Here is a 16,030-nt window from a genome sequence, read left to right as displayed (position 1 = left end):
GTGCTTAATTAACACTGAGGAATGTGGTGAGAAAGGCCAGTTCCTTAGGAGATACAATAGATAGGTGGCTATCTGGGTTAATGGTAGAAAGTGTCCTGGGAAACTGACTCCCTAAGGTCCCTCTGATCTTGAAGTCTCCAGTAGATGGTTAATGCTTTTGTATGAGGTAATGCATAGTTGTCCCTGCCGTTTTGCACGTACTCTGTATGGATATATTGGTGGTGAGAAATAAACTCGAGGCTTCAGTATTTACTGGAGTCCTCCCAGTAACTCTCTTCTCTGTCTCTTTTTATTAATCCTCACTCCCCGGCCCCTCAGGCTGTTTGATTTATCGGCTGGATCCGATATTTGGCGCCCGAACAGGGACCTGAGCACGGGGATGGTCGTGAAGGACACCGCGGAAATTGTGGGACGCGTCGGATTAGCTGTGAAGTGTGCGATGAGTACAAGCCTCTACTGGGAGTAGAAAAAATTTAAACACGGGACAAGGTAATAGTCGACTGTTGTTTGCGCAAATGTTAAGAAATATGTTAAAAGCTCGAGGAGCTAAAGCAAGTGAGAAACAGCTACATAGATTTTTAGACTTGAGGGCCCTCTAAATAACTCTTTGGCAGCCACACTTCCTCTTCCGTATTCAGCAACTTAACAAAAGTAAGTCTTAAAAGATTTCTCTAACTCTCAGTAACTTTCAAGGTCTTACAGATAGCCTTAAATGGAAACAGCCTCTGCTTAAGGCTGCGATAACTAAAGAGGAAAAAAAAAGAGGCACTTTTAAACCCAGGCGGCAGCAGCCGCGCCCCCCCACTCCTTGTGGCAGCCTCTTGAAGTTGTAGGGACCGGCGTGGGATCTTGGATCCTCTCTGTAATTGTTGATGGTTCTGTTTGTATATGTAGTCTCTGATGCTTGTCTATGTTTTATATGTTTTGTAATGTTTTTACCTCCGGATGGCATTGTTAATTTGTAGTGTTTGATTAACAAAAAATAAAAAAATAAACTTTATTAAATAAAATAAAAATTAACTCAACTTCTCAAGATCAGATCATTTAAATAAATAAATATATTGTGTGAAGTGCTATTGTAATCAATGATGAATAACATCAAAAATAAGGAACAACTTTTCACATAAAGCTTTGTCACATTTTAGTGTACCTTTGGAATGAAAATTTAATAAATAGAAAGATAGGAACATTTTAATTTCTTGATACGTATTGCAAAATTGTGTAGGGAAGAAAAAAGAATACTTTTCCCTTTACCAGTCTAGGTTCTGCATCTAGGACCCCTGAAATTAAACTGACAAAAGACAAATTAACAAGAGAAAAACAAACAGCATTTATTATCACATGCAGTGCACATATACACAGGAGAAACTCAGTGATGAATAAGGCAAAGGGATGGTTAAAAGTTGGGGTTTTCACAGCATCTTAATGTGGAGGAAAAGGATCCACAGGTTAAACCTGACAAGCTTAGGAGACTGAAAATAACCCCATAGGATGGCATGTACATAAAAATTCCTAACTAAGGTGGGCCATGGCAGGAAGTTGCATCTTTAGTCTGCAGCTTCCTTGACAAAGATCAATCTCTATCTTAAGTGAGCCTGTCTATTGTCTTTTTGCATGTAGGATAATATGTCCTTGGAATGTCAAAATCCCTTTTTCTGGACCAGAGCAGGAAACTACAGAATGCCCCATTATTATCCTTGTCCCCTGATTACCATGTATATGTGCTATAAAAAGTGAACGATTAACTATCCTGTAACTACCTATGTGAAAGAAGTATCTGTCTCTCCAATTTACTTTTAGCCAATCCCAGAGATTTCCCCACTTTGCTTTCCCCACCTCCTTAATCTACCACCAATGGATTTCATGTAACCCTTCTCCTTTGATTCTACATATAAAATATGGTGCAAACCGCCGTTTTCAGGAGCATTTTCTCAATCAGTTGAGATTTTGCTTCCTGGCAATTGTCGTGAGTTTAGCTAAAATAAACTCGTATAAGCTTTCTCTTAGGCTGGATGTTTCTTCATAGACATTAACAAAGAACAATACATTTGTAGAGAAGTGACAAGACAAAGTTTAGACTTTTAGGGTTGGCAAGCTGTAGGAAGGTAAATATATGGGGGTGGGGAACTAATGGAAGGTAAGGGCTAGTTAGTAATGTTTGTTATATGGATTCCTCTGGTGTTGTCTCCAGAAGGATGTACAGTGTCTTGGGTGATCAGGAATCCTACTGCCCTGCATGGTAGAGGGGGAGGGCGGAGAGTTTTCTTATGTTTGCTTCTCAATTGCCTTTGGCTCAAAAATGATCCTTATGTCAAAATAGCATCTTTAGGGTAGCATACTCTGTACTCCCTCAATTGCTTTCCACAATATGTTCTAATATTCAGGCAGTCCACCAGTGTACGAGAGGGCTTATTTCATCACACCTCTGCCAGCAATGGATGTTCTGATATACAGCAGGTTCTTGAATACTGTCATTTCGTTCAGCGTTGTTTCGTTATAACATTGATGAGTGCCATAAGAACTTAACCCTTGTTTATATCAATTAGCCTATGGGAAAATTATTTCATAGTAGGTTGTTTTGTCACAGTTCCAAGAACCTATTCACGCCATTAAGTGAGGACTTACTGTATATCTTTTTAAATCTACTTGAATTAAAAAGAAAAAGATTGCATTATTGTTTTTATTTGGAATTCATTGAAGGTGAATATTTTTAAAATGTATATTAATGATTTTTATTTGTCTTTGTGGTTTGCCAGTTTTCTCTGTGGTGGAATTTAAATGTTCTATTGTTAATTATGGAGCAGAGCAGATTGGGTCAGTCAGTAGAAGAAAAGATTAGGGTATTAAGAGAACAGACTGGAGCCTGCCAATAAGGAGCAGAGGATTGAGAGGTAATTTGAGGTAATTTGAATGGACACTTTTGGTTAATGGGTACAGTGAATTATTTAGGTAATTGACAAGGAATGGGAAAATCAGCTCTTGCTGACGTGATTTGGCTTAATTGACTTTTCCAAATGAGAGGACCCAATCCTAATCTTTAAAACAGCTGCTTCTATTCTCCTACCTCCATCTTCAGACTCCGGAAGGGTTTATAAAACAGGGATGCATAGATATTCGATGATTTTATTCCTCTGTTGGTAAAAGCTGTAAAAGTCATATAAAGCATTTTATTTAACTTTCTAGTAAAATTCCTATAGGCTGGTGCCTATTTTTTTTTTATATATATACTTTTGCAAATGGTACAGAATGCCTGTCCTTGAAGAAATTGAGGAAGTTGAATGCTAATAAGGAAGCTGCACTGTAGACCTGGGCCTAACACGGCAGCACAGCATAGGAGGAGGGCAAAGATAGTCAGTCAAGGCCATTAATATTTTGCTATTCCAATTAGAAAAATAATTCATGAGTATTTAGAAAATATAGAAAACAGGGTAAAGTACGTAAGAGACAGTAATTTCTCATAATTCCAACACTCAAAAGAAAACTTGTGGACAAAAGAGGGGTTCTGTAATAAAGCTGACCAGTCCAGTGACACGGAAAGTCAATTCCTAACTGGGTAGGTAGTCACACCCTAGGCCTATAATTTCTTTAGTGAACAGTTTTAAGCCAGTCTTGTCCATTGTTCTTGTGCATTTATGTTAACACACAGCATAACCCTCTATTTCAGACCCCTGAAGCTAACCCCTCTCATGAGAGCACATAATCTTAACTATCCCATAATCCAGTCTCCACCTTGCTTTCTCCCACCTTTATTTAATCTTTCTTATGTTCCCCCCTTAAATTCAAATGCATAAAAGAAACTGTAAACTGTGGTTCTATGAAGCATTCTTCTTGGCCTGTTGAGATCTTGCTCCCAGGCATATCTTTTGTTTGGCTGAAGTGAACTCTAATAAACTCTTAAAATTTTTTTCTGCATGTTTACCACACTCTGTTAAAACAGTTGGGCTTCTTTTAGTCTTTTCAGCAATAAGTAATTTTAAGAATTGTTGATTTGCTCTTCTTTTGGCTTTTCTTAGCTCTACTCTCATTAAAAAAAATTTAACCCTATTGAATTTTATACAGTTGCTTCTATTTACGGGAAAGAGAAACTTGGATAAATGTGTGGAAGAAAAAATGTCCCTTTACCCTCAAGGTTCTTTTGGCTGGTCTAATAATCAAATAGACATGAGACAGATTAGCAAGAAAAAAATAACCAAATTTATTACATATGTATGTATGGAAACCCCCACATACATGAGAGAGTCAGAGACCCCACATGCAGGAGAGGTTTAGAGACAGAAAAGGAACATGAGTATATAAGACATTCTGAGCTAGGAATGAGGAAAGGCACCCTGGGGGCTTCCAAGGGTCATTGCAGAATGGTAAGAAGAGGAGATGTTTGGTAAATAGTTTACCCTGCCATATAGATGGGTCAAAAAGAGATTATAGTTGATAATCTCTTATTATGGGCAAAGCCCCTAATTAAAATTCTTCTAGGTAGTTAAAGGGAGGGACAGAAGTTTTCTCTTGAGCCTGAATCAAAAATTGCCCTTAGCTCACAACAGTCCACATACCACAGAAGCACATCTTGGTGTGACTAGCTCTGACCCCACACAAATGGATATTGGCATTTAGCTTGTTCCCTGGAACGTGAATCATAATCCATCCTGGAAGAGGATGGGAGGAGCCTGTAAACCCTCCTGTTTGCCCAGCATGGGAGGAACCTGAGCTTCAAGGAGAAGTGACTTGCCCAAGGCATACAACCTGCATTAAGGAGACTAGAATCTAGCCTTCTAACTCCCAGTCCAGGGCATTTCCTACTAAATCCTGCAGTCATCTGGGATGTCCCTTCCCTCCTGGCAGATCTAAATCTGTTAAAAGTCACTCTAGATCTCGAGCTAGATCCCACCTGGAACTAAATTTAAGGGTGAACCTTAAGCACAAAGGAACTGTGAAGGGAATTCAAAAGTTTCTTCTCTGAGAAAAGCAACCTCTGAGTGGGTAAACTGGAGGGTAGTCTCAGAAAAATTCCAGAGAATAATTATCATGTGCTTTACCTATATGGGAGTGTCCTGGAAGCAATCCAGTTATATTAATGGCAGGTATCTCCTTGTGCAACTTTTAATAACATTTCTGGAGTTCGAAGCATTAGATTTGAAGTCCTCCAGGATTCTGTAGGGAGGGATAAACGGGCATTGGTGGCACTTAGACCTCAGTAACTTGAGACATCAAGATAAGGTTTCCTAACATTCTAAAGGCCAGGCCTTTTGGGGGTGGGACTAAAGGCTAACAGAACTTTGCATTTCCACATTCCAGCTTTTGTTATTCCACTTCTAAACACTACAATTAACTTGGTTAACCTGCCTTTACCTTAAAGAGAAGGAGAGTATTCACTGCAGGACGCTTCCAGGCAACTTTATCCTCCTGGGAACCCAGGGAGAGAGGTATGTAGGAGCCAAGTTGCTTGAAAACTACTGGAGGGAGGTGGTCTTCCTGTAACCTGACTTCTACTTAATCCCCCATAGCAGTTTAAGATCCAGTAGGCTTGTATGCATTTGGACTCCATGTAGGTTTTACACTTCCAGAACCCAGCACAGTGCCTGCCATAAAGTAAGTACACAAAAAATGTTTGTTGAATGAGTGAATGAATCATTTGATAGTGGTACATGCAATTTCTACTTGTACAATTTTTTTCAAAGAATAGCACATGTTAGTTTAGTGTTTTCATTTTGTGATGTACTTACTAGGGACGATGACTTTTGATTTGTCTTATTAAATCATTAGAATACATATAAATCTTAGGTGCAACTTCTAACTTTTTACTGAAGGACCATGTTCATTTCTAACTTAATGGTTTGCATTATGTTCCTCCATTCCCTTCAGGCAAAGGAAAAATGTTTACAGGATTTAATAAAGCACTTGGCACTGCCTGGTGTTTAAAACATACTTTATTTGATTAGTCACCCTCCACAGCATTCTTGTGAGGTATGAACTTCCTTTGATAATAGATAAAACTGAAAATGAAGTCCTGGACTATCTAAAAAGAGAAATGAAGTAATTTCACAATTCTAGTAAAATATTCAGGTTTTGTCAAACACAAAGCTACTTTTTAATTTTCTTTATTTTTTCAATTTGGGCCTTTTATCATCATCTCCAGCCAGTGGTGGATTGGTCAAGCAGAGAGTAGGCACCAATGAGTTCCTTGTGGACCATGGGGTTTGGGAAGAAATGGGGACACCACAATTCCAGCACCCTGGGACCTTAAAGATTAGGGGGTCCTGTTCCTTTGCATTCAGTTCTGATTGAATAGCATATTGCTTTTGAAAGAAAGGAGGCTACATTCTTTCAGCACGTTATTCTATCACTATCTGAAGCTCCAGGTCTCCCTGGTAGGAGCAACACTTGCTGCAGCAGTGACACAGTAAGTTCCTATAACTTCACAGTCAAATCAAGGACTCTGAGGAACAGAGCAGGGGAAGGAAAAGGCCAAAATCTAGAAAGGGAATATGCCAAATTAGCATATTAGGGATTGGACCCCTGGGCTACCTTTGCCCCAAGATATCCAACCTCTAAAATCCAGTCAAAACTAATTTGAGGACTTTCTGAGCAGGGAGAGGTTAGATTGAAAACATCTGAGGTCCTTGGGCTCTGACTCCTCCTTTAGCCATCGGCATTTAAACTTATGGTTGTCAGGTGTGGTTTCTGTGTGCAAATGCAGCTGGAAAGTGCCCTCTAGGCATAGGCCCTACCCAATACCGGAGTGCTGTTGCTGTTCCTCAGCTCTTTGCCCCAGCTTCCCTTTGCCCCAAGGATATTTACCTGACTGGAAAGAACCAACTTCTTTGTGCATTTTCCTGCTATCTTATTTTCAGTTTTATGTTAAACTATGGAAACTCTCCCACTTACTCCCTGCACTCTTTTCTTCCCTAGGGCTTTCCCTCAAGGTCTGAAATTAGCTCTGAGGTCTCTGGCCCGCCCTGAGCCGAATATCCAGAATCTTCCCAGTTCTAGCAGGAGACTGATGTTGTCTTCATTTTGGAATTGAAACACCAAGACTCACAGGTGGGTGACCTGGCTAGGAAGGAAGCTGCCACTGGGGATTGGAGGTCCCCAAGTAACTGCAGGGGCTGTTTTCTTTTCTTTTCTTTTCTTTTTTTTTAGCTGAGCGATCGTGCCACCTGTTGGCAGCTCAGCGGCTGCTCAGCTTGGGCTGGACTCGAACCACTGTTGTTCAGAGCTCAAACTCTTGAGCGAGCTCTTAACCAACTGAGCCACTCGGCCGGCCCTCAGGGGCTGTTTTCTTAAATTTACCCAAGAGGAAGCTATGAGGTGTGAGGTCAAAGGACTTGTTCAAGGTCTCCAAACTGTCAAGAGTAGCTTTGGTCCAACTGGAGACTTGCTGACACATAGTCCAACATAGTCCAGGCCTCACTTCTTGGCTATTATAAGCCCTGTTACTTCAGGCTATTACCTGTGGTTACAGAAAACATTGAGGAGGGTAAAACTGGGTACCGAATTTAACAATAGTAAATACCTAAATAAATGGAGAAAGAAAGAAGAGGGAAAGAGAAGAGGGCCAGGGCAGGGAAATAGTTGGAATGGCGAAAAAAGACAAAACCTCAAGTGCACTTAAGACCAATTTAATTCAAGCTGTTCCTGCTCTACGAATTCACCAGGGTTTTTTTTGTTTGTTTGATTTTTTTTTTAAGATTTTTATTGGGTAATTGGGGGGATAGGAACAGTACTGGGGAATTAGGGGAAGGGGAACAGACAAGTTGCTGTCGTTTTGTTCTTCAATCTATTTGTGGAGGACACTGCTTCACTGGCCCAAGTTGGCACCATCATTGCGCTCTTCCCTGGCGAGGCAGATCAGTCGCCGGCTTCTGGACGGCCGCTCACTGCGGCTGCTGGCCGCTCACGCTGGCTGCTGGCTACACACGGTAGCCCATGGCAACCCACTGCTACAGGGACTGCAGCCTACGCCGTCGCCAGCGACTCACGGCAGCCCAGCTCCAGGTTGAGCTGTTGTTCAGCATCTTAGCTGTAGAGGGCAGTGTCACTGGCCCTCATATGTGGGATCCGAACCGGGGCCCTCTGGCATCCCAAGCGAGTTCTTAACCATCGCGCCACTCGGCCGGCCCTCACCAGGGTTTTTGCAGACTCTGCGAGAGTTTCCATTTGGCTTCCCTGGTAGCTAATTTGGGTACAGAGGTGATGTCATGATGAAATGAACACAGGAAAAGTGTTTGAGGCATCATATGGCCCCAATAAGATGAGGATGATGGGCAGCATATCCACATCCACAGAAATGAAGCTCTTTTCTTCCGCTCTGCTGTCTACAGCCAATTGCTGAGCTGAAACTCTAAGGGCAGTTATTTTAGTGAAATAAAAATTAGTTTATGTCCTGAAATGAGAATTTATGAGAGTGTACATTATATAGAAATAAGTTAAAGTATAGGTTTAACTCTGGGACATAAATATACATCCTGCCATTTACTGAGTGACCAAGCCACAAGTTTATACTGGTCCCCAATTTCTTCAGAGCTCTACTCTACCTGATCATGGCTTCCAACTTACTATTTGGGGTATTCATTTTAATTTGATGCTCATGCTGGGATGAAGAATCACACTGTTCTTTTTGGTCACTCACTACCATCCCCTTCTATTATTTTGCACATATGCAAGAGCATAGAGCCCAGATTTACAAGAAAGATTAGTAATATAATGCAAAAAAGGGCCTCAGGAAAGCCATGAAGGTCAGGAAAACCCACATTTTCCACGTGACCACCAAGAGAGTAAGCCTCAGATAGCACTGGGTTGATAGGAAAAAAGATTGATACTAATGTTTTTAAAAGTGTTTATCTGGCATTGTCAAAGATGTATTTAAAATAATTGTGAATGTTTGTAGAGCTCGAAAATCAAGGGACCGTCGTAGCATTTCAGGTGAGGTACCATTAAGAATTCCACTATAGCAAAGTACTAATATTCAAATGTTCTTCATCCTGTAACTGTAAATTCATAAAAGTGCAGGCAAATTATTAGAGATGATTTTATGCATAAAATGAGTAGAGGGATGGAACTGTGCCAAAAATGAGGTGATAGCCAAAATAAAGAGCTGATGTAATTATTTGAATGTATTAGGAGAAAAACCTGTAAAAATTATTTGACTAGTTTAGACAAGCATAATTAGGTATTGACCACTTTATTTAATTATCCCTAGTCAATTTCATTTGACATGGGCAGTGGCTACCTAGAGGGGTATTAAAAATAAATAAAAATTAGAAAAATTTTAGTCATCGTCTCTTTTGTTTTCTTTTTTTATTATAGTTGACAATATTATATTAGTTTCAGGTGTACATCATAGGGTTAGACATTTATATAATTTATGAAGTGACCCCCCTGCCCCTGACTAGTCTAGTACCCACCTGACACCATACTTAGTTATTACAATACTATTGACTATATTTCCATATGCTTTACTTTATATCCCTGTTACTATTTTGTAACTGCCAATTTGTACTTCTTAATCCTTTTACCTTTTTCACCCTATTTTCCAACACCCCCTGCCCCCAATCTGGCAACCATCAGTTTGTTCTCTATCTATGAGTTTGTTTCTGCTTTGTTTGTTCACTTATTTTTATTTTTTCGAATCCACATATAAATGAAATCATATGGTGTTTGTCTTTCTCTGTCTGACTTATTTCACTTAGCATAATACTGTCTAGGTCCATCCATGTTGTCACAATGACAAGATTTCATTCTTTTTTTATGGCCAAGTAATATTCCATTGTATATATGTACCACATCATCTTTATCCAATTGTCTTTATCCAATCGTCTATTGATGGACCCTTAGGTTGCTTCCATATTTTAGCTATTGTAAATGATGCTGCAATGAACATAGGGATGAATGTATCTTTCGAATTAGTGTTTTGATAGTCAATATTTCTGAAAAGATTGGTCTTATATGACTACCATATTGAAGAAATGTTTTGTTCAAAAGAATTCTAGATAGATACATGAAAGACAGTTATGTAAATAGGTATTTGGGTTGATTGAATTCCATTTTGGTTCATATACAATAGTTAAGACTGCATTCACCTGAATTGTGATGTAGGTTCTTTTTCCTAACATAAGTCAAGATTGACTCACCTAGTTTTGGAGAATATCCCTGGGCACTTTCTTATCATTTCCTGTGCTCCCGCTGCTTATGAAACAGAGTTGGCAGCCAGCTCATTAATGCATTAAGCTGGGTGGGAAAAAGCAACAACAAATAATAACTTCAGTCTTATGTTCTGAAGTAATGATTGTGAAGACAATACCCAACAAAGACTCAGTAACACTATAGAATTTTATGTTAAGATAGGAAGTGGAAAATATAGGATGCAAACATGCATGACCTCTGTGTTCTTAGTAAAATCAAAATGTGTATGTTTCTGAGCAAGAGCTAAATGAGAGTACAGAGCATGAAAACACTGTGTTTACAAACTCTCTATTATGTAATATTATGTTGTCTTTGTTATCAAGATGTGATGGAAAAAAATAGATAGTTGAAGGTACCCATATCCACAGATATAATTATAGATTACATATCATTAATGCTTGGAATCGCACACTAATGTGATCAGGGAAACAGGGAAATGAAAACTTGAGCACTCAATCAATAAATACTTGATTGTCTAGTATGTGCAGTCAATGTTGGGAGCCCCTTTAGGCACACACAGCATGCTCTCACACCCATGTGCTGCTAACTACCAAATAAAACAAAATGGATTAGTGCTGTTCTAGATGTGTAATCTCATTGGCATGGGCTCACAGAGAAAGAAGTCAAGGAGGAGTAAGAAGATCTCAAAGGAGGTAGTAATTGTGTCATTTTCTTGACCTGTGAGTGGGGGCAGGGGCTCTTATTTACTCCTCTAGCAGCCCCATTTATGGCTGAGCATACTATAAACTTTTTATATGTGACGTCATTTATATTTTCACGATTGACCTATGAAGGTGGTAAAATTACTCAGTCTCATTTTTTACAGTTAATGAAACTCCTTTGAAAGGTTTATATATCTGAATCTAAGGACCCTCTCTCCTTAAATTCTGGATGGTCCCAAACTGAGATGGCTCCTCTCTCTTACCTCTCCAGGCATCAGGCTTCTTCAGCTTCCCCTAGATCTTACTTGGGTTAGGGTGAAATAAACTTGACATTCAGCTTTAGCTGGTGATGATGGGCTGGGTTTTTTTGGCTTAAAAAAAAAGCCTTTATTCATCAGAGTGCCCCAGACGCTTAGTGGAGTAAGTTAGGTGGTGAGGTAAGCTTGTTAATGTGTGTTGTAAAGGACCTCACCTAACAGCAGAGAAAATTAAGCCCTGGAAAGAATTTGGCTAAACAGCCAGTCAACATGGAGAGGGGTATGTGTGTGGAAAAAGACAGTTAAGCATTTTATTTTTAAGCACTAAATATTTATTGACAGAATATCTCTTCAGGCAGTGTTCACATGCCTAGAACTGACGCTTTTAACTTGGCAGTGCTGTTTAAGCAAACAAACTCAGTCAGTTGAGCGCAATGATTAACAGGAAGTTGGAGAGCTGATACAGATGACAACCTTTGGCCAAGAGGCTGGGTTTGAAGCCTTAGAGCGATGACTTGCAAAATGGTCCCCTCAGTGCGTAATGATTTTACTGTGGGGCTGGGTGGACACACTGCAATCACAGCTTCCCTGAGGAAACTTATTTTTGCGTAGTAACAGGTTTCAGATTAATGGGAGACTGAGCAAAGAAATCCAGAGGAATTACTTCAGAAATGTGTCAAAGAACATTGGAAATGCAACACAGCGGTGAATGAGGAGGGAAAGAAGACAGAAAAAGAACAAGAATGGTCAACCGGAAGGACACGAAACCCAGTCAGAACTGCATGTACCCAAAGGATGATTATGGATTCTGGAGAAAATGTAAGTTAGATATATCTCCACTTTGATCAGATCTCAAGAGATATTTTGCTCATTTCCTGGTTTTGAATAATGGGCTCTTGGAAGCACTGTCTTTTTAGTGTGTCTGTTATCACTGCCCTGATTTTTGTATTTGTTTACAATAACAAGTTATGGGAGAAGAAACGTTTTCTGAGGGCATCTCTTTCCAATGCTTCACTGTTAACAGAATACTGTCATCAGATTTTTAAGGGGAAGGTTTTTTACTCAACAGAGAATGCATTGAAAACTACCATCAGTGACTCTACCTGTTATGAATACATGGCTCAAAATCACTATATAACAGAAACACTCTCTGAAGAGGAGGCTGGGTTCCCTTTGGCTTACACAATGACCATCCACAAAGACTTTGGCACTTTTGAGAGACTCTTCAGGGCAATCTACATGCCCCAGAATGTCTACTGCGTGCATGTGGATGAAAAAGCGACAGTCGAATTTAAAGAGGCAGTGGAGCAATTACTGAGCTGCTTCCCAAATGCTTTTCTGGCTTCCAAGATGGAGCCAGTTGTCTATGGTGGGATTTCCAGGCTCCAGGCTGACCTGAACTGCATCAAAGATCTTGTGGCCTCGGAGATCCCATGGAAGTATGCCATCAACACCTGTGGGCAAGATTTCCCCCTGAAAACCAACAGGGAAATAATTCAGTATCTGAAAGGATTTAAAGGGAAAAACATTACCCCAGGCGTGCTGCCCCCAGCTCATGCAATAGGACGGACCAAATACGTCCACCAAGAAGTAGTACACACACAAAATTCACGCATGCTTAAAACAACAAAATTGAAAACTTTGCCTCCTCACAACATGACCATTTACTTTGGCACTGCCTACGTCGCCCTCACAAGGGAATTCACTAACTTTGTCCTCCAAGACCAGCATGCACTTGACTTACTATCCTGGTCCAAGGACACCTACAGTCCTGATGAACATTTCTGGGTGACACTCAATAGGATTCCTGGTAAGTCTTAACTTTTGTTTTCATGAATCAACAGTGCATGGTCAATATTGAATGAACTGCTTGAAAATATAGTAAAAAATGAATGTTGCAAAGATTTTTACAGTTTTAAATGTTAATGAAAAAATTTTTTTATAGCAGCTCTGCTCATCATCAATGGAGATGCTATAACTCATCTTCATTGTACAGGTAAGGAAACAAGTCATAGTGATTAGCAGGGTAGAGCTAGAGCTTGACTGCCTGGCTTGATTTTGCTGATATACCAAGCTGCCTGTCTGGGCCAGAGACCCACTTCAAATAATGTGCTACAACCTTGAAACAGGGCAGGGGGCTGAGGGAACACTGGCTATGTAAATGAGATTAAACCCAATCCTCCTTTAAGTGTGATGGCATTTATAATCAGAAATAAATATTATANTCCTGCAGCTTTGCAGGAAGTTTATTTTCTTCCTTGTCAATTCCGGTTCAGCTTTTACACAGTCCACAGGGCGGGAGTCCTGACCCCTATCTACTTTTCTAAAGGGTAGACATCCTTTGCTACCTATGCTGAATGCATTAGAAAACATTTTGGGGGTGTCATTGGCCTGTGAGAGTTATTAATCACCTGGTTGCTAAGGTCAGTATAAATTAACATCTTTATGCATTTTGAAGGTTGTCATTGTACGTTTTAGTTCAAGTTTAGAAAAGTAAAATCACCAGGTAAGGGAATTTGCAAGAGTCATTTCAGCCCTGGGAGGCTTTGATTGAAGATATCCAGAAAATGTAGTTAAAGCGGTTTTTTTGGCTACAACTTGAATTCCCTGTATAATTGCTAGGCTCCAAACAGACCTCAGCCTTTATGCCAATTTTCCCCCAGTCCCTTCTTTGCCTGGAGAAAGCCTGATTATCTTTGAGGGCCCAGCTGAGCTGTATGGCCAAAATATTCATTTAGGTTTTTACCTCCTGAATCCTCTGACTAAGCAATTAAGTAAGCCTCAATTAAAAAAATAAAGGAACCCATTTAATCAAGATATTGTCCCAATGTGTAGTTACTGTAATTTGACCCCTTTTCTGTGGTTTTATGCAAACTGTAATTCTCCCTTCCATTTACAAATCAAATGGCTGTAAGCCCCTCCTTTCTAATAAAACCATGTCGACTATTTTTAGTCTATGTCCTGTCCATAGAAGAACCATCTAAACCTATAGAGAATTTTTATAAGTTTATTTAAGTGAAACTGATGACAATTGCCATTAAAGAAGATCTCAAGTGCTCCGGAGAACGACAGTTTTCACTTTCTCTTACGCATTTAGATTTGACGGAACCGAAGGAGGACTACATAAAAGTGGGAGAAAGCCAGGTGAGGACTGGAGTACAGGATAGTCAACAAGATTATACGCTCTCTTAAGGGTGGTCACACTTCCGAGGGGTCTGAAAAAGAGGCATTTCAAAGGTGTGTTAACCTAGGTGCACAGAAAAAATGGACAGCGCTTGATTAAGACAAAGATAAAACTTTTGCTAAAGAAATTACATGCCTGGGGCATGACTGCCCACCATGACCTGCCCAGTTAAGAATTTATGATCAGATCACCCTGTGAGGTTATTTTCAGTGAGATGGATTACAGTGCCTCTTTTTTCGTCCACAACGCTCATCCTCCCAGCTCTTGAGCAGTGAGACGAAAGGTTTGTGCTGGAGTTCTAGTTAGTGTTTTTGTGGCTTTCACTTTTTGTTTCTTTCATTTCACAAGATTTGCCCCTTGGCCGTGGTGTCCATTTGGGTGTGTGCCTTGGTCTGTGCTATCTACATTTGANCCAGCTCTAGGTCGAGCTGTTGTTCACCATCTTAGCTGTAGAGGGTGCAGTGTCACTAGCCCTCATGTGGGATCTGAACCGGGGTTCTGCTGCTCAGAGCTAGCATCCCAAGCCGGCTCTTAACCAACGCGACACTCGGCTGGCCCTATTTCATTTTCTTATGGCAGAATAGTATTCCATTGTGTATATACACCACAATCATCCAATCATCTATCGAAGGACACTGATTGTTTTCATGTCTTGGCCACTGTAAATAAAGCTGCAATCAACATTGGAGCACATATAGCTTTATGGATAAATGTTTTCAGATTTTTTTAGGTATATACCCAGGAGAGGAATTGCTGGGTCATATGGTAATTCTATTCTTAATTTTTTTAGAAACCTCCACACTGCCTTCCATAGCGGCTGCGCCAATCTGCATTCCCACTGACAATGTATAAGGATTCCTTTTTCTCCACACCCTCTCCAACACTTGTTATTATTTGTCTTGTTGATGATAGCCATTCTAACAGGTGTGAGGTAATATCACATTGTGGTTTTTATTTGCATTCCTCTGATGATTAGTGATGTTGAGCATCTTTTCATATGTCTATTGGCCATGCGTATGTCCTCTGGAGAAATGTCTATTCAGGTCCTTTGCCTATCTTTTAATTGGATTGTTTGTTTTTTTTTGTTGTTGAGTTGTATGAGTTCCATATATATTTTGGATATTAGTCAGCAGGGTATAACTTAAAATTTTTCATCTGTAAGTTCTTTCCTGAAATTGAACCAGAATTTAGAGCACCTGAAAGATTTCTAAACCAGTGCCTTCATTTTATAGACAAAGAAACTTCAGTGTGGTTACATGATGTGCTCAAATTACCCAGCTAGTAAGTGTACACACCAATTATAAACCAGGTCTCCTAAGCCTGATGTTATTTTTAACTTGATTTTCAACTAACTCCATTTCCTCTTTAGCCCAAGTTCCAAATATGTGAACGATCTCAAGTTGTTTACAGTGAACCAATTCAGTTCCGCTAGTTCAATTGAAAATAAAAATTTAGAGGCACAGTTCAAGGGAAAAGTAGCTTGAATTAATATGAGGATCAGCTTCATGGTTTCTTGAGATTAATGGTTCAACTCTAGGTGCATACTACAATCACCTACAGCTTTTAAAAATACCTAAGGCCAGGTCCTGTTAACCAAAGAGACCGACTTCCTGGGTGGATTATAGCCTTCTGTATTTGTTCAGTCTCTAGGTGATTCTCACAAAAAGCCAGCGCTATGAACCGTTCCTTGTAGTTGTTTGTTTTAGATGTCGGTATACAAAGCTTCATAGACTTGCAATGCTTTTTAA

At 39.9% G+C, this 16,030-nt stretch overlaps 1 protein-coding gene across 3 annotated transcripts in view; it reads left to right on the top strand.

The window, feature by feature from the left end:
• Window positions 1-5,284: 5,284 nt before the first annotated feature.
• Window positions 5,285-16,030, top strand: part of GCNT2 (glucosaminyl (N-acetyl) transferase 2 (I blood group)) — a 98,405-nt gene continuing 87,659 nt past the window's right edge. The window contains exons 1-3 of one of the 3 annotated variants that reach the window (XM_019633917.1): window positions 5,285-5,420; window positions 6,907-7,038; window positions 11,717-12,908. In XM_019633917.1, coding sequence (XP_019489462.1) covers window positions 11,987-12,908 — 922 coding nt within the window. In that variant the 5' untranslated portion in view covers window positions 5,285-5,420; window positions 6,907-7,038; window positions 11,717-11,986. Of the gene's footprint in view, window positions 5,421-6,906; window positions 7,039-11,567; window positions 12,909-16,030 lie in introns of those variants that run through there. The other 2 variants (XM_019633916.1, XM_019633915.1) reach the window with 2 other exon arrangements.

This window comes from Hipposideros armiger, unplaced genomic scaffold (assembly GCF_001890085.2).
Source record: "Hipposideros armiger isolate ML-2016 unplaced genomic scaffold, ASM189008v1 scaffold_1438, whole genome shotgun sequence".
Taxonomy (NCBI): domain Eukaryota; kingdom Metazoa; phylum Chordata; class Mammalia; order Chiroptera; family Hipposideridae; genus Hipposideros; species Hipposideros armiger.
Note: the sequence above shows the minus strand (reverse complement) of the source record. Positions and strands in the feature narration are given on the sequence as shown.